Source organism: Lynx rufus, unplaced genomic scaffold (assembly GCF_022079265.1).
Source record: "Lynx rufus isolate CCGP_SWC_20201006 ecotype Redwood Valley unplaced genomic scaffold, mLynRuf1.p SCAF_4, whole genome shotgun sequence".
Lineage (NCBI taxonomy): Eukaryota > Metazoa > Chordata > Mammalia > Carnivora > Felidae > Lynx > Lynx rufus.
In genome coordinates, this window is record NW_025814856.1 from 167,194,334 (window position 1) to 167,219,378 (window position 25,045).

Consider the following 25,045-nt stretch of genomic DNA (forward strand, 5'->3'; position numbering starts at 1 on the left):
CGGTGTCCGAGGTTCCGACTGGTCTGTGTCCGCATCGCAGGGGTTGCTGAACGTTCCGGGCACCCCTCTGCTTGGGAACTTATTACATTGGCAGAGAATGGCTGCCTTCCGGAAATGATTTCTTTGGGAAAAACTTAGAATGTATTTTGTCTTGGAATGACTTAAAATGTGATCCAGTTTGATGCACGTCATATAAATGATGCCAAAAAAAAAAAATACAGAATAAATTCTAAGTTCAAAAGTACATTTATTTAAAATGTGGGCAAGATATCAATATAAAAGAAAGGAGTATAAGAAATAAAAATAATCAAAGTACAAAACATTTCAAATCTTTAACATCATAATTTAGAGATAGCAAGGTCTTTATTTACACCATTTTATTTGTAGTTGAAGTTCTGTTAACAGTGTTGTCAAAACATTTAAAAACCTGGCAAATGAATCATAAAACCTAATGTGGGCTCATAAATTCATATAATACAAAACATAATTTATGTTTCCTCAGAATAAAATTACACATCTTAAAAAGATGCAGCATATGTATCCTATTGGTTTTCCTGCTCTAGAGCGCCTGCCTCCCAAAGCAGCTGGCAAACGCGAGCCTCTGCAGGAAGCGGGTCCGTCCACCCGACGGCGGCCGGGCCCGTGCCCAGGACTCCAGTCGCGGTGCGGATGCCATCAGTTAAATTTATACGTAGGTTTGTTGAGGAAAACACGCTTCGAACACGAGGCAAGCTTACATCCCTAAGGGACCCCAAGTCTAGTTAGCCAGCATCAGGGCCTAAGACCCTGGACCGCGTTCCTCGTACCCACTCAAACCAGGCAACCTGGATCAGGGGCAGCTTTCCACGTGCCCCGCACGGACTGCCACGGCCCCACCCTCTCTGCGGCAGGGCCTGGGACCAGCGCCCGTGAAGAAGCCGAGGCCGCATCTCGGCGGATGCCCCTTTCGGCCACAAGGCACAGCCCAGGCAGCCGTCCCTGGGGCCCCGCACAGGACCCCCCGCCCCCCGCCCCGGCAGCTCTCCACAAAGGCTCTGTTCCGTCTCTAGACAGGACACGAGGCCCCTGCGAGGACACCCCCACATCACCCAGATGACTTCTAAAGCAGTTCTTTCTGAAAGTCAAGGTGGCACAGACTAGACATTCACAAACGTCTAAAAATCCGGAAAAGACGTAAGAGTACGAATCGTATGAAGACAGATGCTTCTAGCTTACGGCAGGGCACCTGCAGTGATGCAGCCGGCCTCTTACCGCCCGCGCCACACGGATGCGTGCGGTTCTGATCCTAGTGGGGACGGGGGGCCCTGCACCGAGCCGCCTTCAGAAAAAGGATATGATTCATAGTCCAGTGTCTGCGTGAGCACCCCGGTGAGCACGAACTCTGCGTTATGGACGTCTGAAAGAGAGGGGCGGACCGTGAGGACAGACACGCTGCTGTGCGCTCGCGCCCACAAACACAGCAACACACCGTACCTATGCCCCGTGCGAAATACTCCCGACATAAGTGAAGGTCGTTCTCGCAGGATATTAAGATGATCTCTGATAAGCTCTAAGGAAAAGAAAGGGAGTTTATCGGTCACCGAACAGTGAATCTCGTCTGGGACGGCGAGGAGTCGGCTGTTTCCCTTCTATCCACCTTATTTTGCTTGTGCTCCACAAGTTTCCGGAAAGACGGCTGTTTAGACAATACTCGTCCCCCTGCACATTCCACGATCGCCTTCATGGTTGACAGGCTTGGGCAGATTCCAGGCGTGATGTAAAAATATTTTGCCTAAAAATGAAACGAAAATACGTGCACTTTGAATCGTTAGGGTACGTCAGTCTTCATAAACCCTACCCTGAGAGTTTCGACAAAATGTGTCGTCTCGGGAAGTTCCGGATGGAAGTACCACCCTGCCGCGAGTCCCCAGCCTGAGACGGGCCTGGAGGAAGCCGGGAGGTAACTGTGGAAAAAACAAGCCTGTCCTTATGTCAGGTGTGAGCTGTGAGGAGTACAAGTGACTGGAACTGACATTCCTAAAAGACACGAAGAATTCTGTGGGATCGGGAGGAACAGTGTGAACATTTTTCACAATTTCCATAGAATTCTAAATGGGCATCAGATCATACCCCTCCGTCTGTCAAGCGCGAGGCAGGCACAGCGCCTGTGTTCTCTTCGTTACCCAGGCCTGGTTGGCGCTCCGACTAGGAAATGATTCTGATGGTTAAGATTCAGTTTCCTAACACCTTTGTTTTCAAGTGTTCCATAAAGCACGGTGTTAAACTGCTTGCAGGAAAAGAACTAACGTTTGGAAAACTCTGCTGTTTCGAGGGAGATACACCCTAACGGCATTCTCGTGCCTCAGCTGGTTCCTTAGGTGTAAAAACAGAGCAGCCTGAACGTTTTTTTGTGTGTGTCCAAGGAGCTTCTCTAACAAATGTTTAAACATCTTCAGCCTTGAGTTACTCAGGCATACATTCAATTCACGTTTTGCCAAGAATCTTCTTTCTCCAGCTGCGTGTGCGTTTAATGAGAAGAGCGTTAAGTAGCAAAGATTTGTTAAAAGCAGAAAAACCAACTTAAATGCCTCGCACCGATTAAGTTATCCCTGGCCACGCGCTCTGAAGGCCCAGGTACACCGCGCGCTCCCGACAGCCAGCAGGGCGCGGGGCTCCGGAGGCGCACTGGGTCTCCCCGGCCAAGACCTCCAGTAACATGTCCCGGGAGGAGCACCAGGCTCCCCCCCCACCCGCCCCCCCCGGGCGCGTGTCACCTCCAACCGTGCCATCTGTAACTCCGTGGGGACCTTTCCCTTTAAAGTGTACCTTGAAGAGTGGAGAAGCGTGTGCCCTCTTCAAGGACTCTTCCAGACTGAAAGAGAAGAGCACTTCGGCCTCAGCGTCTCGGAGGAGGTAGTTCTGCTCATCTGGAAGACAAGAGCCGCCCGCTCAACGAAGTGCAGACTCAGGGGACACGGGCCGTGCACCCCGGAGGTCGTGCCGCCGGTCAAGTGCACGCCGCCGCTCGAGGCTCACGCTTCCCTGGGAAAGCTCTGAATCCTGAAATGTCAGCTGCATGTCTGACAGTGTCACTCACTCTGCCCCGGAAACAGAGCAGGTGAAGGACAGTGCGTCTTCACCTTCTGAGGCTATACGCTCGTGGGAGACAGTGGACTGAGAGGAAGGGCCCCTCCCGGCCGCCGCTTTGCACTGTTTCAGGGAGCTCATGGGGAGGTCAAGAACCCCAGGCCCCAAACGACCAGCTCGGAACGAGCATCACACCCAGCGTGTGTGTGAAATACCACAGGTCTCGGACTCCATGATCTGATGACCAACGAATCTTTACAGATCTGACAAAAACATATTCCGTTTAAATACCGGACGGCGTATAGCACCTTAGAAAGAATGGTTTCACCCGACTTAGAAGCCTTTGGGCACTTTTATTGGTTTTCAGAGTTACAAGAAAAGTTAAAGATCACAAAATGTCTTAAGCTTCTCATAAATGTCTCACGATCAGAGAAGCATTTCTTCCTTTCCTCATTTTCTAAGAGTAGCCCAGGAGCATCACAGCGCTCTAGCCCGACGGCACGCTGCTCCCCGACACGGTGGCTCAGGCTGGGGACACGTGCTCCTTCAGCCACACGTCCTTCTCTTACAGGGATGCTTTAAAAATGTAAAAACCAGTCCTAGCTCACGGGCCACAGTTTGCCGACCCGGAGCAAAGCAAGCCAATCAGTAAAGAGACCCTGAAATGACGAATGACGAATGACGAACTGCTAGAGATACGAGGTCAAGTGATCAGCCAATCCGAGAAAGCGGCTCCGCGGTTTTCGGTGGGAAAAGGTATGACTGTCCGAAAATGGGAGAAGTGAAAACAAGCAGTTCAGTCACACGGAAAATGTGCGACGTGTAAGTTCTAGGGCAAAACGCGAGGCTGATCTGCCTTCTCAGGAGCTGGTGAAGAGCCCCACGCAGTGGTCAGGGGCTTGGATGGAGAGAACGGTCCCCGGAGGAACAGCGGCTCTGACGACCCCATTACGGGGAGATTTCAGGCAGGAACAGAGCTGCGTCACCCTTGGGAGGAGTCAACCTGAAAGCTAAGCTTTTCACAGCCGCACAGCGGAAATGAGCACCCCAGAAAGAGACAGTCTGTAAAGCAGTGTCTCAATCTCTATAAATCAGAGACAAACACAAAATTACAAAACCACACCCCTAGCACACGATGAAAGCTATCGGGCCCACGTGGGGTGCCAGAACCCCAGCCGAGGGAGCCGGTGCAGGCAGAGAGGGGGCCCTGCACCCACAAGGCGGTGCTGGCGATGCTGGGACATGGGTCACGCGCGGGAACGAGGTAAGTAAACACGCGCAGCGTTCTGGAAGCCAGGCTGCTCGCCATGGGAGAACGGATTTACAAACGCAAGAGCAGAAAAGCCTAGAACTTTCTTGCGCGAAAGCCAGAAGTGTTCAAACACAGAGAGGACAGCCTGAGGGGCCCTGAAGCCAGAATGGCTCTCACTGTCCAAGTCGGGACAGTCTAGGCATCAAGGACAGCATGGTAACAACCCACGGAATGCAAGAGAAAAAGGGCTGCACACAAGGAGATAAACGAGTACGTCAAAGGAACGGTGGCAATGGCACACTTCCCAGTACTTCCCCACAGACTTACTACAGCGGAGGCGGCCAGCAGACATCGCCTGCACCCAGGGGTCCCCGTGACCCCCTCCAGTGACACGACAAGTCAGAACCGCACCACCCCGGCAGGAGCCGCGTGAGGGCACGGTGCCCACCGGAGTTCCCGCACTCCATCGGGGGAAGCGGCGGGCAAACCCACACGGAGACGTGACGACCACGTGTGCTTCTGAGCTACCCTGTGGCTTTCAAGGAAGGACATCACGGGGACAACCAGGCAGAGCCGAATGAGGTCTGCAAACGAGACAGTAGCAGCAGATCCTGATTTTGGCGGCTGTGCCGTGGCCGTCTGGCAAAGCATCCTCTTCTGTAGGTAACACACGACATCAGGGATGATGGCGTGTCATTTTGGGAACGTACTCGTTCACGGTTCAGGAGAATGCAGCGATCTGTACTGTTTGCTAACTGCAACTGTTTGGGGATTGTTTAAAAAAAGGTGAGAGAGATTTGATTTCAAAAGCCAAACGTGTTCTTTAAAAACCCATCAAATGCTAACAGATGAGTAAAAGACGTGAACCTGAAAGCAAGGATTCAGATATTAATGACTCCAGATAACCTAAGGTCCATATTCTTGAGAAACTTAAAGCTTTTGGCAAAACAAAAGGTCTTTAAATATGTATTAAAAACCAACCGTTTACACACACCAACAAACTGACCCTAAAGTTCACACGGAAAGCAAAGACGCAAAGCAGCCAGCTCGACACTGAAGGACAGGAACGAAGATGGGGGCCGCCACTGACGGATCTCAGTGCTCCAGCAGACAAGACCATGTGGCACTGGCCAAATAGAGCCAAGAAACAATCACCTTGGTTTTTAACAAAGGTGCAAAGGCAATCTGAGCAAAAATCATTTAACAACTGGACGTCCACACGCAAGAAACTGAATCCAGACACAGACTGTACATCCTTCTCAACTCAAAATGCATCACTGACCTAAGTGTAAAACACAAAACCATAAATCTTCTAGAACACAGAAGAAAAATCGAGATGACCCTGAATATGGCAATGACTTTAGCTATAACACCAAAGGCACGATCCACGGAAGAAATGTGATAATCTGGACTCCGTTAAAATTGAAAACTTCTGGGGCGCCTGGGTGGCTCAGTCGGTTGAGCATCCAACTTCGGCTCAGGTCATGATCTCACGGTTTGTGGGTTTGAGCCCTGCGTTGGGTTCTGTGCTGACAGCTCAGAGCCTGAAGGTTGCTTCGGATTCTGTGTGTGTCTCTCTCTCTCTGCCCCTCCCCTGCTCATGCTCTGTCTCTCTCTCTCAAAAATAAACGTTAGAAAAAATTTAAAAATAAAAACTTCTGCTCTGTGAAAGAAAATGTCAAAAAAATGAGAAGACAAGCCATGAACTCGGAGAAAATATTTGCAAAAAACACATTTGATAAAGGACTGCTATATAAAATACACCAAGACCTCTTAAGATTCAATAAGAAGACAACCCAGTTAAGAAATGGGCAAAACATCTGAACAGACATGGCATCACAGAAGAATCAGTGATAGCAAAGATACTCCACATCGTGTGTCATTACCGAAGCACAGATTAAACCAACCGTAAGATCGCCCTTCCACAGCTGTGAAAATGGTGGAAACTGCGAACACTGACAACAGCAAATGCAAGTAAGGATGTGGAGCAATGGCAACTCTCCCTGCTGGCAGGAGCGCAAGACGGGGCGGCCAGCTGGGAAGGCAGCTCGGTGGCTTCTTAACAGAACTAAACATACTTTTACCATACAATCCAGCAACCCCACCCCTTGGTATTGGCTCAAGGAGTTGAAAATTTATATCTGTGCACAAGCTATACACGAATGACGGCAGTGGCTCTATTCGTCATGGTCGGGACTTGAAAGTTCTGACGCCCTTCAGCAGGTGAACAGATTAACTGTGGTCCGTGCAGACAATGGACAACCGTTCGGCGCCAAACAGGAATGAGCTATGAAGTGAGGAGACAGGGAGGAGGCTTACGTGCATATCACAAAGTGAAAGAAGGCCACTCTGGAAAGGATACGTGCTGTAGGAGTCCAACTGCAGGACGTCTAGAGAAGGCAATGATTATAAAGTGGAAACACTCTCTTATGTCTGGAAATTTAGGGGATCAAATATGAAACGTCTGAACAGTTACTATTAAATAGTAAACATTTATACTACGACTAAACCACCTTCTAACCCGCAGACATCAACAGTTATACCAGAAACAAATGAGTCAATCAGAACTTCTGTGACACAGGAAATGCCGTAAACTTTATAAAAAGATAAAAGAATCACGTGTCACAAACTGGCAAACTTGGTAAACTAAGTCAAATTTCCATTAAGGAACAGCCCATCTCATTCTAAATTTTACAACTGTTACAAAAACTTGGGAGCTAATCTGTATGTTTATAGTAATTGTTTCTACAAATGTTTTCTTTTGCCTGCATTTATTTCATTAATAGCTTTTAAGAACAAAAACATTAATTTCAATCGAAAGAGTCTCTACAGTTATCCTCGTTACTTGCGGATTCTGCATTTGTGAGTCTGCCTACTTGCTACAATTTACTTGTAAACTTCTGCATCACTCGCGGAGACGCGCAGAGCAGTGACAAACCCGAGGACCAGACGCACACGTTCCCAGTGGGGGCTGAACAAGGCAATGCTGGGCCTTCATCCAGTTTATACCACAAACAGGTTTCCTTTCTGTGGTCTATTTAGTGCTAATTTTCCCACACGTTTATGCTTTCTGCTGGCGACTGGTCTCAAAAGTGCCAGCGCGGAGCGCGGCCGTGCTCCCAGGGAAGGGGCCACAGGAGACCCGGTGGCCTCCTTCGGTGTCGGTTACGTGCGGCTGGCCAGGCGTTCGGTGCGAGGGGGCCAAGAGCAGGTGTTAACACGGGCTCTTTGACACAGCGCGCACGTACGTGATGTTTTCCAGATACACACGAGGGTACGTATGGATTGGCTGATGAGGACAGGACCAGGGGCTCACAGGAGCCCAGCCCTGCTTCCTCTGGGAGCGATGGTTCAGCGCTCAGGAACCCGTGTCTGTGGCTACTCTGTAGGACGTAACACCAGGTATGACAGGGATCAACTATATTACTGTCGTTGAGAATTCAGGTTTTTTTGTTATTACTGATTTTCACGTAAATGATTCTTTCCTATGACTGACTTGGATAGAACATCACGGAATTTTAAGTTTGGTTTAGCTTTGCTATAAACAACAAACCTAAGTGTCTGCAAACAAGTTATTTTTCCGGACCATACTTTCTCATCTGTATGTTAGACTACATGAACTTCAAAATACGTGTGCTTTTTCTTAATTTTTTTACAGTAAAGACAATCAGATTTACACACGAGTGGCTGAGAGAACGACACGGATCTGCAATATGACATGTCCCCGTCAGGGAGAAGTCAGGTTAGAGCGTGAGGGCAGTGAGGACGGGAAGGTCTCTGCTGGCCTGGGGCATCCACGGCATCCCCCTGCCCCAGGGGTAGAACGAGCGGGCACAGCCGAGATAGTGGGAGGAGAGCCCTGGGCCCAGGGCAGGTGGCTGCGGAGAAATAGGAGAGTGGGGTGCGTCCTGACAGGGGGCCGGTCACTGCTGTCGATGCCACATGATGTGGGGGGGGGCGGGGGCGGGGCCCACAAGGGAGCTAAGACTCAGCACCACTGCGAGATCACAGTGACGCTTGTCCGGGCCACGCACCTGCTCTCCCGCTCCACCTGCACCAGTGGCCAGGTGAGGGCTCAGGATGTGTGGGTGGGGGGGGGGGGGGTCACACTGCTGCTGCTTCCACTGAAAGCACTTCGGTCCACTGATCCGTGTAACAAAACCTATGCTTTCTCTGCCGTCTCTAAGCACGACCACTTAGAAGGACTTCGCTCCTGGTGCCCTGAACGACGCGGGGCAGATGAGGAGGGGCGGACGACCAGGCCTCTGACGGAGCCTGCAATCAGAGCTGTGCCCGGACACCCCTGGACGCCATCCCCGTACCCTGTGCTGCACGCGAGATCGCACTGCACGGCCAGCATCCGAACCGAACACACGCATCAGGATCGGGGAGGATCAGGAGGCGGAGGCTGAGGCCTTATTCCCCCCAACATCCAAACGCCGAAGCCTCCTATTTCCCGGTACAAGGCAAAAGTATCAAGTGACTCACTGGGACGTGGGAGACATTTATGAATTTAATGGTGAGTTATCAAGAGTAAGAGAGCAAATGAGGCGTTTGCTGGGACGAAAGCAGAGATAAAGTCGAGAAAAACGCGTGTCGGTTTTCCACATCAGCAACGGAGCTGTGGACGCTACGTACCGATAAACGTCTGACACTTGAAACACTCTTCCAGCCAGTCCGGCGTCACGATGTGCTTCACCACGGAGATGGCCGTCAGGAACTTCACCGTGCGCGTCACTTTGCTGGCGATGAGGTGTGTGCATTTCTGCGCAGACTCGGCGACCTCGCCCCCAAGGATGTAGAGCTTCTGGAGGGAGGGGCACAGAGCGGAGGTGAGCGCGGGGCCGCACCTGAGCGCGGCACACTGCGCTGGCCTGGGAGACGGCGAGCACAGCAACGCACATGGACGTGTCCGGAGTCGACCCCGCGCCTTGAGCTAAAACCAGCGATTCCCCGAGGGCCCCAGTATCACACCCCACAGACACGATGCCCGGAGAACAAGGCGGCGCGTTTCATGAAAAGGAGCGAACATGCCCAGACTTTCTAAGCTGAAATGGGTGTTGATGAGGCACATTAACAGACCCTGTTCGTAAAAATTAGAGAAGTGACTGAGAAGACGTGAACATCCAGGAAAGATCTCCGTAACTAGGCTCAATTTTAAAAGTGAAAAAAATTGATACGGCACTTAGGACGGTTTCTTCTCCTTCAAAACCTGAGCGGTACGATGAACGAAGCCCACGTGATAACAGGCCGACTTACGCCCTCTGAACCGCCGCCCCCGAAACAACAGCCAAGCGAGATGCCCCCTCCCGTGTGCTGTTACTTCCGACAGCACGCTGAAGGCTGCGTTCCCACTTCCTGTCCAAGCACAAGCACGCGGCCGCCCTGGTCCCCACCCAGGAGAACCGGCCTCCGGTGGCCCGCGGCTTCCCCGACGCCTGGGGGTGGGGCGGCTTCTGGCACGAGCACGTTCGAGCAGGTTGCTCGCGTTCGCAGGACCATAAATGTGGGTCTCGTCGACTCACCCGAGTTATGTTTTCTACTATTAAGAGAGCAAGGGTCTAAGTATAAAACTATAAAAACCACAGAACAAGGTGAAACGTCACTTACGATTTAATGGCTACTTTTACTGTAAAAACGACTACAACTGATTTATAAGCCAAAGAGACTGTTGTAGCAGGACGTTCCCGATTAAATGTTACTTTAACACACTGCTAGCCTAAAGCCACGTGTACAAAAAGGAACGGTGCTAAAACTCCTCCCAGAAGGTAGAATGGAATTTCACCTTAATATACTGTTGAACTTGCACAGGCTCAAATCCAGTGAAAAGCACAAAAGGGGTCAATTCTGGTGTTAACTTTTTGGTGGGAGGGGGTAGATCTTCAATTCTGTGAAAGAAAATAAACATGTTTAGCAAACGACAGATTCTAACAGCTTGCACAAGCCTTCAGAGCTCCGAGTGTGCGGGGTTCCTCGGTAAGGGGCAAGCGTGAGGGCCTCCCCGCCTTGGACGCGGTCACCCCCAAGAGCGACGCGCTCCGGCTCAGGCGAACGCCGTCTCTTCCTCACCACCCTCCCCCCCCCCCCCCCCCCGCCCCCCCACACACACAAAGGTCTCCACGGGCTTTAAAAAGAAAGTGGGGGCTTTAGCCGGCTGTGCCGGTGGAAGCGTCCCTCACGGGCCAGGCAGTGGGGGGCGTCCACGCCGGCCAGGCAGTGACAGGGGCGTCCCCGGAGCCGCACCTCTGGCAGGCGCCAGGCCCCTGTCCGCTGCCCTTACACCAGAAGCACAAAGCAAGCGATCTGACTTAGGCACGCATTTTAAATGAAACCTCAGTCTCACGTAGCTGACAGTTGAGGCCATTTAGGTAAAATAATTTTGTAAGGTTTGTGGCATTTTGATGACAACTTAAAAAACGCGTCATCACACGACCGAGACGTTCCTGAACGCTTCTGGAACACGGACTGTGATGTGGGGGTGCAATGGGCCTGATGCAGAGCAGGGGAGAGGCGAGGGAAGCTGGTGACTGCGGAGGACAGCCTCATCGAGTCCGCCTTGGAAGTAACGGCTTTTCCACAGTCACGAAAGGAGAAAGGTCCCCGCTCACCCTGCACCTGCCCTGCCTTACGAATCACATGACCCGCACCGGCCAGCCAGGTCTTCGGCAGGCGAGACCACCGCCTCCGCACATGTCCTTCCACGGGGCTCTCGGCCCCTGCCCGCCTGGGCTGCGGGGCTCGCCTCGGGGACGCAATCCCACACTTGCCCCTGCAGCGCGGCCCGCCAGCCCTTCCCGCCTGCCGCTTTACCGACTGCGGTGGGACGCAGTTTTGCTTAAAAATAAAAAGATGCGGGGCGCCTGCGTGGCTCAGCCGGTTGGGTGTCCGACTTCGGCTCAGGGTCGAGCCCCGCGTCGGGCTCTGTGACGACAGCTCAGAGCCTGGAACCTGCTTCAGATTCTGTGTCTCCCTCTCGCTCTGTCCCTCCCCTGTTCACGCTCTGTCTCTCCCTCAAAAATGAATACACTTAAAAAATATAAAACTTATAAAACCGAAAAGATTCAACTTTTTTTTTTTAACAAAAGAGAAAGACAGATGTGTCTGTCCCCCTTCTGGGCCCGGCCACGAGACCCAGCACAATGAGGTTATAAACCAAGAGGAAGTCAGAAGATCCTGTTTTCTATGAAAACATCCCGGAATCTCCCCAACTGTGAGCGTTTCTAACACAGGCCTGCAGAGAACCCCAACCGTAGCGGCGGGAAGGGGCTGTCCGTACCTGGCTCTTTTGGAAGAAGGCTGGACGTTGGTCACTTCATTCTGCTTCAGTTTGGGAGGCAGCCTCACGCCCTGTAATCACACCGGTGTCCACGTCAGTCAGCTGCGCACAAAACACAGCAGCTGCCCACACACCCGCGTCAGAGAAGCGTCCCTCCGCCACACGGAAGCCAGCCGCGCCTGGATGGCAGCGAGGAGGACGCCGGCCAGGGGCCAGCGGGCTTTCTGGAGGGGCCCGCGTGCCTGGCACCTGCCCGCCGGCTGGCCCTTCCCGGCCCAGCTGCACGTGCGGTCCTCCGCCCCCGCTGCCACACGACAGCGTTCGTTCCCGCGTCGTCTGCTGTCCCGACATGGGATTTGGAAAACACACTCCCTGCAATCTCGCCCCTAAAACACGGCTGTTCCCGCAACAGAAATCTGGCGTGTGGCGGCTCACGAAAGCCGTCCCCGGACGGACCGCTGCGCTGCCAGGGGCTACGTGGGTCACTCGTTTTACTGCGTGAAGCCACTGCCTCTCCATCTCGGGCATTTACCTTCACGTTTTCTAAATACCCCGGCTGTATCCACACGACCGAAAGTCGGCGCATCTCCAGAAAACACGCGAGACCCGCTGGCCCGTCAGGCACGGGGCCAGGCTCTCCTTCTCTGACCTTTGCCCTGAGGACACAACCCTCGGCTCCTTAGTCTCCAAACTCCACACGTCGGGGGCAATGAGGAACAAGGTAAACTGGCCCCCGAGTCTCTGAGACCCGCGGCTCTGTGACCACCACACGAAGCCGCGGGACGAGCCGCCGTCCAGGCCCCTGGGGCTGAGCGGGGGAGAACATGACCGCGTTCCCACCTTCATCCCGAAGGCCACGGAACATCTCTGCCAGCCGGGCGAGTCAGGAGAATATTTGCTTTTGCTGGTGTGTCAGAGCCAGTCGTGTCTTATCAAATCATAACTACTAGTTTAAGCAAAGAAAGAACACAGGACCACATTATCATTAGCCTACGGGCTCCTTGACAGACTCTGGACGATTCTCAGCAGCTCCCAGGTTAGATTCGGAAAACAAGCAGGGCAGATCATCACAGAACACAGGCCGGGGTGTCACTGGGTGACCCTGACCGGAGGGTTCCCCTCAGTTCATTGTTTACGGGGACACAACCTCCCAATTAACTCTGTAGGATGTGCTGAAAATCAGCAGGCACGTGACTCAAGTCCTTTAATACGAACAGACAGGTGAATACACACGGTGACCCGGGCATAACCCTAACCCCTACATCACACGGCCACCCAGCATCCAGGGATCACACGGCGTGGTTACCGCAGTGTGACACAGAAAACAGGACCCGGCGTCCCAGCATCACACGAGGGAGATGTGGCTGCACGGCCCCTGCAGGAAGGCCGCCCGTCCCTGCTTCCGAGCCAACAGCCACCGGCATGTGACCGCCTCGCGTCCCGAGCCGGCAGCCTCACCCACCGGGGCCCGGCCCACAGTGAGGGGGTCCCCATCCTGTACCACGGGCAGCCCGACGCGAGTCAGAGCGGCCAGCGCTGTCCCAGGGCTCCTGCCCTGTGAGTGCTCGTGCCTCCCCTCTCGCTGCAGCTCCTCGAGCAGCGCTCCCCCGTGCACACATACGGGCAATGACAAAAGCACCGACTGAGGGGGAGCGAAGACCCCGGGTGTGCTGAACATTCTATGACGTCGTGCTGACAAATCACTTAAAGAGTTTTGAACGTACAAACACAGGTCTGTGCCTACCGCGTTCCTGTAAGACAGGGACAGCCCAAGTGACTGGGCCGCTGACTGGACGTACCATCAGCAGTTCTGCCGACACCTTCAGCGGGACCCTCCAGGCATCTAGAGAGAAACGAGTTACATTTATAACAACATACTGTTCAAGCAGAAAAGCCCGTCTGTAAAGCCCTTTTCTGGGGCCGGTAACGTTACGTCAGACGCGTCAGTGGCTCAGTGAACATTCATTAAGGATAAACGCAAGCACCACGCTTATGCTGAAAAACGTTTTCAGTACAACGTAAGGGGAGGGCAGCCGCGGGACGTGCTCGGGTGTCCCATACTGAGGGTTCTCCAGGTGAGGGACACGAAGAAACGCAGCACGGCACAGGTGTCCAGAGCGGAGCCACCCCCCAGCCCACCCTGGCGTCACTCCGGAAGCCGTTCCCGGGAACCACAACCACCCGTGACAACGGGAGGCCCACACGGAGGACCACGGCACGTCAGGGTGGCCGAGGGACCAGCACACCTCCCTACACGATGGCCATGCTGACTGCTTCAAGGACCGACCAAAGGTCTCGGTAAAGCTCCCAGAACTGAAGTCAAACGGGCAGATACATCCCAGGGAAGCAGACTGTGGCTTAAAACGAAGAGCCATCCAAACACCAAACTCAAGAGCCACGATTAAAGCCACCGGAAAACCAGACTTAATGAGCATTTTGAAAACGGAGCCTATCAAGGCAGAGCTTGAACGGGCATTTTCTGGAGCGCATTCAGCTGAGTGTCAGAGCATGTCCCGCAGGGCAGGGGTCCGTGTGGCCCAGGACAAGCAGCTGGCAAGGACAGAGGGGAGACCACAGGTGCTGGCCTACAGCCAACGGAGCGCAGGCAGGCACGGGAGACCAGCAGGGGCTGGCTGGGGAGACCAGACGGAAAAGCGGAGTGCTCCTTCTATCCCCGGCATCTACTAAAAAGGCAGACGAGAACACCAAACCGGCAAGAGCCCCTGGGCAGGGTGGGGGGAAGGGACTAAGAGGAAGCTGGCGCACAGCGGTGCCTCGGGCAAGCGAGAGGCGGTGGACGCACGTCTAGCACCCGCACTGATGAATCTGACCCGTGAAACTGCACTTACCCAGGAGACTGAAAACCAAGTGCGGGGTAGGGGCAAAGGGCTCCTGCAGACTGAACGTCGTGTAGCGGCCGCAGTGGGCCTGTCTCAGCGCTTCGAAGTTCCCCAGGAGAATGTCGCCAAGCCACTGGGCGTTCACGCACGGTATTCTCCACTCCTTGGCCTTTTCGTACTTCAAACCGGCAGGCCTTTTTGGTTTTGAGGAAAAACACACTTCGTTAAATGCTAGAAGCGTCTACTGTTCAAACCAGTGTTTCTTTTGCATCTGGTATCAGAGACCCAGCAGGGCTGCCTGAGCCAAGGCGACCAGAGCCCCTGGCTGGCGATCGCAATCCCAGGGTGCGTCCAGGCTCACGCCGTGGTCCCACATCGCCCGCGAGCCCCGCGTCTGCCTTACTCCCCGGACCCGACTCAGCTGACTCAAAGCCCGCGAATTTGAGATTCTAGTTCACCGCAGTGCTTTACGGACGCCTCTGCGAACGTCCAAACTTCACTGCTGTTACTCCCACAGACCGATTTTCGGGCTCCCACCACGGAACGCGACGCGGCGACCAACACCGAACTGCTGACACACCCGCCAAGTCGTAAGCGGACTTGGGAGCCCACGTGGCGTCAGAGGCGTGCTTACTCTTTACAGATGAGCACCGTGTTGCTGCGGCACAGGTAGCCCGTGTACTTGGCGCCTGCCAGGTAAGCCATGAGCTTCAGGTCGTCCCTGTCACTGTCGACAAATCCAGTCACAGAAATAATCTAAGCACAAAGAGAGCAAATAAGGCCAAGACGCAGTGACGATTTAACCCGTGGCCACTTCCTTCTCCGGGCCTGTTCTGTGCATGTGGCATTCCCGCAGGCAGCTGGGAACGCCGCTCCCGACAGTGTCGAAAGCAGCATCCTATTCACGGGACGCAGGCTACGTCTGTAGCCGACGGGGCAGACGACCGAGATACCAGACCCGGGGAAGTTCTTCTGTGTCGGGAGGACGCTGCTGACGTCACTTTAACAAAGCTGTCCTACTAAGCGTGTAAATACGAACGGGCGAGTTCTGCACCCTCCCCGCCCATCCCAGTTCTGAGGTCGTCGGAGTGAGAGAGCCCACAGGTACCGACAGGGGCCTGCCCGGCGGTGGCCACTCCGGCACAAGACCCCCGCTTTACTCTGGGGCCTTAAGTCGCGTCCGAGACGCTGGAGACCCGGTTAGACTCTCCCACGTGCAGGAGCCTGTGCCGCCAGGCACACGGGAGGGGAGGTGTCCGCCCCGCCCGGGCCCTCGGGCGCGGGGCCAGAGGGAGCCCGCGCGGGAGGCAGAAAGCAGCGCAGGACCTACTCTGCCGGAGGAGGACGAGCACAGAACAAAGCCGAGTCCCTTACGTGCTGAGAACACGGCTTCCCTCCGGGGGGGAAAGCCACCGGGAAGTGAAGTGCACGGTGGGGCGGCACCATCTTCCTCTTCTTCAGGACGGTGTTTAGCCAGTGCGCTGTGACACATCTCTTCCTCTCCCTGATCGCCTACCAAACACAGAATCACGGGTCTGTTGTGCTTGGGGCTTTGTGGCTGCAGGGTCACGCACAAAACCGCAAGGCTGGACAGCTATGACGACACCTTCCCGGGATCAGGAAGCCCTCGCGGGAATGTCACGACATCTAGCCCTCGATTTACCAAAGGGACAAACGTCACGATTGAGAACGTGACGACCCACACGCGAACGGGAGCCTGCAACCGGGGCAAAGGCAACACGCTTTGTAACCACCTTAAAAGTAATCACGGAATGAGAGCACATCGATGATCATCAAAATTCAATTAAAATGCCCCTGCAAGAACATGGAGGGCCCCCAAAAGAACAGGCTCCAAGAAGACGTCACCGCCTACCTAAAATCAGCCATGGAGGGAAAAAAAACCTCACAGGCATTTCTACAGTTTTAGTTGGAAAGTGGATCCAGAAAAAGGCTGCGGTGTTGAAGAGCGGTTTCGGGGGGGTTGTTTATCACACGCGTATTAACAGGGTTCTGTCCACAAGTAAGAACACTGTTAGAAGAGAAGACAAGGAACTTGAGGCCACAGACGAGGGGACACCACGCGAGCCCACGCCCTGCAGGAGTTTACGGAGGCTCCGTCCAGCCCCGCGCACGAAGGCCCCCAAGGGTGCAAGTCCCGCTTCCGCCCCCCACTTGGTCACGGGGCTGCCCTGGACTGAGAGAAGGGGCGCGTCCTTGGCACACCGCGCTCAAAGACGTAAAGGCCAGGCGTCCACAAGGTTATCTGTCCCAGCAAAGGCTGGTGAAAAGAAGGGACTCTGCTGTCTTCAGAGGCAGAAAAAGGTCCTTTCCAAACACAGCAATCACTAGAATCCTAAGATGGTCCACAAAACGGGCCAGACTTCATTCCAGTCACAGGGGACGCTGCCCTACTCACCTGTGCGTACATCCCGCTGACCTGACTCTCGCAGAGGAGATGTGTGCACCGGCTCGAGAACGTCGGGTCCACGGTGCCGCCGTGCGCCTGGATTATCTAGACACACAGGAGAGCCAAAGTCATAATCAACCTCATGTGCTCAGGAGGACAGGGTACGGTTTCCAATTAGACTATTAAGGAGCCCATCCTCTACTTATACAGTATATTTCACCAGAACATATACGATATACGTATGGGTTATATTTACAGGTTCTCCACTCAGCACCGTTAAGCGAAAATGAGCTCCAACGTTCACTTAACTTGAATTTCCAGAGGGAAAAACAAGAGAAACGAATGTTCTCTTTTTGTAACACGGTTCCCTCCACCTCTTACTGCTCACGTTCTAGACCAGCCAGCACTGCGTGGTGGAGGCTGTCCTACGCTCCCCTGACCTGCACCCACTACCCGCCCTGGTGTCATGACATTTCAGACATTGCCAAACGTCCCTGGGGGGCAGAGCCACCCTGGCTAAGAGCCATTATAATAAGTAAATAAATACCAGGAAGTTAGCAAACCCCGAAATTGATCTTTAACAACAGATCTGTCTTAGGGCTGAGGGAACTATTCTGTGTCATTGCATGGTGCTGGCAGCATTTGTGAAAGTCCAAAGAACCGCACACCAGAAGGGAGGGACTTTCGCGGTCTGTTAAAAAAAACATCTGCCCCACAAAACGGTTCTGCTTCATTTACTTTTTTTTAATGTTTATTTTTGAGAGACAGAGAGTGAGCAGGGGAGGGGCAGAGAGAGAGAGGGAGACACAGAGTCTGAAGCAGGCTCCAGGCTCCGAGCTGTCAGCACAGAGCTCAACGTGGGACTCGAGCTCACAAACTGCGAGATCGTGACCTGAGCTGAATTCGGACACTTAACCGACTGAACCACTCAGGCACTCCTTGCTTCATTAACATTAAAAAAAAATTTTTTTTTTAAATGTTTATTTATCCCTGAGTGAGACAGAGCATGAGCAGGGGAGGGGCAGAGAGAGAGAGAGGGAGACACAGAGTCTGAAGCAGGCTCCAGGCTCCGAGCTGTCAGCACAGAGCCCGACGCGGGGGGCACGAACCCACGGACCGCAGGATCGTGACCTGAGCCAAAGTTGGATGCTCAACTGACTGAGCCACCCAGGTGCCATTTACTTTTTAAATTTGATTTTGATCGGGGCGCCTGGGTGGCTCATTCGGTCGAGCATCCGACTCTTGATTTTGGATCAGGTCAGGAACTCAAGAGTCGTGAGATCGAGCCCTGGGTCAGGCTCCGTACTGATGGTGTGGAGCCTCCTGGGGATTCTCTCTCCCCTGCTGTCCTTCCCCCACTCACGCTCTTTCTCTGGAAAAAAACAAAAACAGAATTTACCGATTTTTGTTTCAGCACTTCACAAACATGGCTTACTAAGGCACGTGAGCAAACCAGTGGTTTCTACACCACTGGTTCTCATCCCCCTGCAGCAAACAGTCAGCTCTTCGCGTGTCTTCCTATAATTCCAGGTATGTTCTCACGAATCCACGCCTCCTGACCTCCTCCTGCGGGGCTCACCTTGGCTCGCATCTCCTGCAGTTGTTAAGAGCCGTATTCCCTCCCTCCCGCCTGCCTTTGTTAGTTTTCTATGCACCTTTCACTACGTCATTCCCAAACTCTTCAACACACAACTACCGTCCGTGGTGGTATCTGTGCCCACAAATCCCTGGATGCGCCTCCCTTCAGAGCAGAGCTCGGCCTCCTCGCTTGGTACGGGCTGGACAAACAGGATACGGTGCAGCGACCGCATGCGGCTTCCTAGACAGGAGACGCTGTGGCTTCCTCCCTGCTCCGCCTCAGGTCACCTGACCCGGCGGAGGCCAGCGCTGCCCCAGCCCCACGGAATGCCCCGTGGCTCCTGTCGCCCGGCTCCCCCCAACCACACGTGAGCAGAGCGCCTCGGCCACAGCCACCCTACTGAGCCACGGCAGGGTCTCCACTCACGAAGCACCCTCCAGGTGACACGTGTTCCCTGCTGGGAGTCACCATGTTGCGGAGGACTCGTTACACAGCAGAGGGCACGGTGTAGCTCTTCCCGCCCTGACAGATAAGGCACATCAGGTCACATCAGAGCGCGTGTCAGCTGCCCCTCGGGGACCGCTCCTCCCGCTCCAACTGAGGCCGGCGCCTCCCTCCACTCATCTCCACGACTGCCCTCCACGCTCACCCAGAGAATTCCTCTCCCATCTCCGTGGGAGGGGGCGCCCAACCGTGGCCACCTGAGGACGCTGTCACCACAGCGGTGCGTCACTGGCAGACAGGCCGCGACATTTGAAGCCAGGAGCCACTCTTCCTCGGGGCTCCAGAGATGCCGCCGGCTGCTCCGTGACGCCTCCCGACTGCTGCTTCTTAGAGCCGTCCCTGGGGCGCAGCTGCGGGCAGCCCTCCCTCTGTACCCCGAACTTGCGGCGACGGTGCCCATCCGTCCCTCTCCACGTGCTCCTGCCCGTGCTTCCTCTGCACTGGCACGCCTGTCCCTTGCTACGCGCCCTCCTGGACCAATCCCGGAGCTTCAAACAGAAGCAGACTTGTCTCTATCTTTTGTGTCTTTGAGTTACAAAGATATCTTTGTTTTGAGGCCAGTTTCTACACATCACCTTCCAACACTTCTGTGATTTTTAGAGAATTTCCTGCTGCCGTGATTCTCAGACGGGCCTCTCCCCTCCTCTCTCTGCCTCCTGCCCCAGGTCAGGTTACCAGCATCTCCCAACTGGCCTAGTCACCTGCCTGCACTCCCGTAACTCAACGTTTCATGGTTTGGAATGTACGTCTCTCCTTTTTCTACGTGCTTTAATAACTACAGGGAGAAAATCCGACTTCTGTAACGTGGCACAGGAAGAAGGTCTTCGAAGGGGTGGCCTGGCCGGGAGCCCGTGCCTTCCTGCCACCCCCTCCCCATCTACACCGAGGGTTTCTCACTGGGACACCCTCCATGCTCCCTCCTGTTTGTCCTAGGACTGAGTGCAGGAACCACCTGTCCCCACAGGCCTCTCTCAAGGCCCTCGCCCCCACCCAGCGGGCTGTGTTTTCTCACGGCTCTCGCTGCACCTGCCGTCCCGCCTCCTGCTCATCACAGGTGGCTGTTTCTCCGACTCACGGGCGGTTTTCTACCCCTCGTGCATTCCCAGTATTCTGTCTCACACGGAGAGTGTTTCAACAACGGGAATGCTTTCGGGGAAGCGCATTTAAGATCTGCCCGAAACATACTTACAGTCTTTTTTTTTTTTTTTTTTTTAAATTAGAGTCAGTTTTGATTTGCGGCACTAACGGGAAAAGCGTTTCCTTCTCCTTTTCCTTAAAGGCCAACATACAAAATAATAAATACGAGCACTACGGTTCCACTACAGACTAGAGACTCTGAGGTCCCTTCCCAGCTGGAGAGTCTAAGATTGTCCGGCACTCGCCTCTGGAGACAGAAAGGATTAAGGCACACAGAGGTTGATGGTCCCTATCCCAGGGCACCAAACACCTGATCTCATTCTCACATCCCCAGTTATACACAAATAACCTGTGGCCCTGAGAGTTTGAGAGCTGGAAGAATCTCAAGAATCACGAAGTCCAACATGCTTCCCTTACAGCGGGAAACACCGAAGCCCAGAAAAGTGATCTATCTGCCCAAGGTCACAGAGCGTCAAAATAAAATGCCCATAATACATTCCCAACACAACAACGTGTAGGTCACTGAGGGCAGCCAAACGGACGGAAGGCCAGTCTGCATTCCGCAAGTCCTCAAGACCGAGCTGTGTTTCTTCAGGCACAACTCACCCTTTTCCAGGTGGCCAGGAGCTGTTTATCAGACATCTGCTCAGGATAATCCGCAATCGCGAACACACAGCCCAGGAGGAACCCTTCTTCGGGAACTGGAACGGAATCACACGAGGAAAATAAAACCCCCTGAGTACGTGTGTGCAAAAAACGGAAGCGTTCACTTCGCTGCATTCATTCTGCATTTCTGAAGCCAGTCGCTCTCCACTGGGACGCTCGCGGCCTGAGCCGTACGTTCAAAACACAGGTCCGCAGGCTCGATGGTGCGCACGGACGAGTGTGTGGAGCCCCGTGAGGGGCCCCGGTGCTGCCTTCAGGGGCCAGGATGCCCCACCGTGACAAGTGGGGCCCGTTCCCCTCCGTGAGGACCCTCCCGATGGGAACCCTCAGCCCCTCACCCCACCCTCGCGCCTCCCGACAAGACTTTAGAGAAGAGAGAGACCGCGCGTTACTAACTCTCCACTGCCGGGTCGTGTCCAAACAGCTGGTGCGGGTGCTGGTGCGGGTGCTGGTGTGGGTGCGGGGGCGGCGGCGGCTGCGGCTGTGGCGGGGGCGGGGCCTGGGGCGGCGGGGCCTGGGGTGGCGGGGGCGGTGGGGGCGCGTGCATGTGCTGCTGCAGGTGCAGGCGCTGCAGCTGGGCCAGCTGCTGCTGCTGCTGCAGGTGCTGCTGTAGCTGCTGCTGCAGGTGCTGCGGCGGCTGCGGGTGCTGCGGCTGCGGGGGCGGCTGCGGGCGGGGCGGCGGCGGCTGCGGGAAGGGGTGTGGCTGCGGCTGGGCGTAGGGCTGCTGCGGGATCTGCGGCTGCGGCTGGAGCTGCAGGATCTGCTGGGGCGGAAGGTGCAGGACCGGGTGCGGCGGCGGGGGCGGGGGCGGCGGCTGCGGCAGGTGTGGCTCCGGGGCCACCTTCACTTGGCCGAACAGCACGGCACCGGCGTTCGCGTGGCCCTGCTGGCTGTGGTTCACCTGATGCTCTAAGGTTTTCGTGGGCGCTGAAAGGGACTGTAGGATCTAGAAAACAAAAATAAGGCGAAGTCATTAGCGACAGGGAAACGTACTAACGTCCTCGAAGTGGGAGAACGCGAGCGGACCCTGCCATCTCTTCAGCACCGCGCGACACGGAGGCACCAAACGGCCAGTGTCACCAACTTCGATAAAGCGAACGAATTCACCGGAATTCAGAATTTGGAAGTAAGTAACACGGAACGAGCTAATGCCTTAAAATTGACACACGTGTAAACTCACACGGCTGATGCGTTTGACAGAGCACAGTCACGGGGCTATAAAAAAAAAGGGGCGGGGGGGGGAGAAAAGAGAGGCGCCCTGCTTGCTCGCAGGGGTCTGTGTGCCCCCCCCCCGCAATGTGCTGCGGGCACAGCGCCTCACCGGCACCCCCCTGTCCCCCTGCCAAGCTCCAGACTTCTCCTAACCCAGGGGTGCTCCAGGGAAAAAGTGGACCCTGCAGCCAGTCGGCCTGGCCCGAGCTCCTCTCTGCACCTGCCCTTTTCCAACAAGGAAAGGGGCCCCGGAGGAGGCGGACGTGAAGACCACCCCCCAGTGAAAGCACCCCCACCCCCCCGTCTGTGGTTACCCTGCCCTGCGCCCTGGCAGCTCTGTAAACGGGGGCCGGAAAAGACACCAACGGTAGGTCTGTTTAATGGCAAACGGCCGCTCAACTGAGAAATCCTCAGCACAGCTGGTGAGTCAACCTTCCCCAAAAGGACGGGGGGCTCTTCAGAAGGAGCGAAGTGTTTCGAGCCAGAGAAAATCCAACTGCCCAGACCGTTCCCTTCTAGTTCCTCCTTCACGACGACAGGCATAAGCGGAGAGCCGCCCACAAGCTGAGGGGAGGGAGGGGACAGGGCCAGGAGTCGGGAGAGGCCGGAGCACCAGATGGCACGTTATTGTATCATCCTGCACAGCACTGAATGTTGTGTCCTACAATGAATTTTTTCCCGATTGAAAACACACTTGCCATTTAAACAAAACTCTAAAATCCAGTTGCAGCGTAAGCCATGACTAAATCGAAAACCTCAAGTACGTTCTTAAAATGTATCTTCCACTTAAACAGACTCCAGAACGTAAAGGCAACATAATTTGCAAGGGTGGCAGACTCTGGATTTCGTGGCCAAACAGCTGCCTCTGAAGCTGATGGAGGCCTGGCGCCCGGGGGGCTCAGTCAGGTGAGCATCCAACTTCGGCTCGGGTCATGATCTCAGGGATCATCAGATCAACTTCCACGTCGGGATCTGCTCTCAGCGTAGAGTTTGCTTGGGACTCTGTCTCCCTCTCTCTCTGCCCCTCCCCGGCTCGTGCTCGCCCTCTCAAAAATAGGCAAACATTAAAAAAAAAAAAACAAGCCAAAAAAAACGAAGGCCAAACTCGAGGCTTGCACGATCTGTCTTTGAAATCACTTACAGGTAAGACCGCTCTCTCCATAAGGAGTTCTCTCCACACTTCAGAAACTCCTCAGTAGAGCTCTAACCAGGAAATTTTAACAAACTCATAACCGGCAGGGTAACGATTTATTCTCTATGCTTAAAAGTACTGAAAAGTACCGTGTAAAGTGGAGGGAAATGGACCTCAGCGCGTACCACACCCAGACAGCAGGACAGCAACTGGGATGCTCACACGTCCACAAAAGCCGCGAGGGGCGGGTGGCGGACAGCTGCTAGGACTTCTGCGGATCAGTCCTGAGCCTGTCAGCGCAGCGGGCCAGTAACAGTGGCTGCTTCTGGAGAGGACACAGGAGTTAAGGGCAGGAGGGAGCTTACCACTTTGTACCCTTTGGTGCCACTTGAATTTTTTAAAGTTTTGTACACATGTATTTTTTTACTCTCAGAAGTCACAACCCACGTGAGCTTGACTGGGAATAAGGAATAAAGGCCTGTCCGCCACGATGGGCCGGGTCAAACCAGTGGTGTGCCTCAGGCTGCCTCCCCCGCCCCTGCACCCCAACCCCAGATCACAGGGCAGCTCCGGAAGGTCTGAAGGACCCTCCGTACAAAGGGTGAAAAGACCAGGAGTGGCTGAAGGTCTGGAGCCCGAGGCTGTTCCCCTTCCATCCGGTGGGGGGGGGGGGGGGGGTTGGTGCTCCAGGCCTGGAGCAAGGAGAAGCTGGGAGAGGGTGGGGTGGGTGCAGGCTGTGAGCACAGGGTGGCTTGGAGCAGACAGGGGTCAGGACGAGAGCCCTGGCCTGGGGTAAGACGGACACCGGGCTGGAAAGCCGGGCTTTTCAACCCTCTGACGTGCCTCTTGTGGAAAACACGCGCTACTCTCGAGCAATCAAACAAGCGGGATTCTTGGCTGCTTGGTCGCATAATCTGCCATTCCACAAACAACAATTCTTAACGAACGTCAAGTCTGGATTCTTCCTTCATGCGACGCTATTGCTTTCTTTATTTAAATTGCTTCCTACCAAGTGCCCCAATATATAAAGAATTTCAACACAAACAACATGGCTCTAGCCACTACCAATTCGCAACCTATACAAATTTTGATGATTGGCTGTGTTCTCCTCATCCCCAATCTATTTTTAAACTAAATCTGTCCTCTAGCTGTAACATTTCAAAACTTCATTTTCTTCACTTCTAGCAGCAAAATGTCCCTGCAAACCAAAACCACGCGCAACGCCTCTGGGCAGCCGCTCTCCCTGGGGCCCGGGCGGGGCTTCGCGGGGCCTCGCAGTGCACCAGAGCCTGGGGCCGGCTTCTCCTACGGCCCTCCTGTGGGGCGCACCCCACTCCCTGATGCAGGCACCCATTTCCACCCCACAGGAGCAGATTCCATCCAAATGTGAATTCAGGGAGCGTGGGATCGAAGTGGACATGGGAGAAGCACAGGGTGGCAGCAGGGGCAGGGGCAGCGGCGAGCTGATGGACGGACAGCAGGGGGGACAGCAGGGGGACCCCGGGCCCCAGACCATAGGAGGGGTCCGTGCACGCTCCAGCCGCACGCCCAGGGGCCGCCGGGCCTCCCTGCGCACGCCCCGGTCACACCACCGCTGCCTCCGGGCTGTCCTCCGGCTGCCTCCTCCACCGGCCTCAAGCTCCTGGCTTTCCGGTTGGTTCCTTCTGACCGTCGGCTCTGCTCCCCTCACGGCCCTCTGGTGCCGGGCCCAGGACCTCGTGGCTTTAGCACCCACTCCCCATCAGAGCCGTTCTCTGCGTTCCGTCCTCCCCCCACCCGCAGGGACCCCATGTGAGCGTGGGCCCCAACGGACAGAGCATTCCGTCCTCTCCCCCCACCTCTGCTCAGGGCCCCCCCCCTCCCCTCAGGTCCTCCTCACTCGCCACCACCCTCCAGAACGGTGTCCCGCCGACTCAAAGTCCTCCCGGCCCAGCAGGTACAGGACCGCGATGGGAAGTCCAAGTATGGTGGTGG

The 25,045-nt window shown here is 54.9% G+C and overlaps 1 protein-coding gene across 1 annotated transcript in view; it reads right to left on the bottom strand.

The window, feature by feature from the left end:
* Positions 1-227: 227 nt before the first annotated feature.
* The window catches only part of PAXIP1 (PAX interacting protein 1), a 51,282-nt gene continuing 26,464 nt past the window's right edge, over positions 228-25,045 (bottom strand). The window contains exons 7-21 of the mRNA XM_047095275.1: positions 21,124-21,673; positions 20,668-20,762; positions 16,851-16,946; positions 15,809-15,946; positions 15,069-15,190; positions 14,444-14,628; positions 13,394-13,437; positions 11,595-11,665; positions 10,104-10,206; positions 8,957-9,125; positions 2,806-2,906; positions 1,637-1,771; positions 1,474-1,549; positions 1,336-1,396; positions 228-691 (exon numbers count right to left, since the gene is read on the bottom strand). Of these exons, the coding sequence (XP_046951231.1) occupies positions 676-691; positions 1,336-1,396; positions 1,474-1,549; positions 1,637-1,771; positions 2,806-2,906; positions 8,957-9,125; positions 10,104-10,206; positions 11,595-11,665; positions 13,394-13,437; positions 14,444-14,628; positions 15,069-15,190; positions 15,809-15,946; positions 16,851-16,946; positions 20,668-20,762; positions 21,124-21,673 (1,962 nt within the window). The 3' untranslated portion in view covers positions 228-675. The remainder of the gene's footprint in view (positions 692-1,335; positions 1,397-1,473; positions 1,550-1,636; positions 1,772-2,805; positions 2,907-8,956; positions 9,126-10,103; positions 10,207-11,594; positions 11,666-13,393; positions 13,438-14,443; positions 14,629-15,068; positions 15,191-15,808; positions 15,947-16,850; positions 16,947-20,667; positions 20,763-21,123; positions 21,674-25,045) is intronic.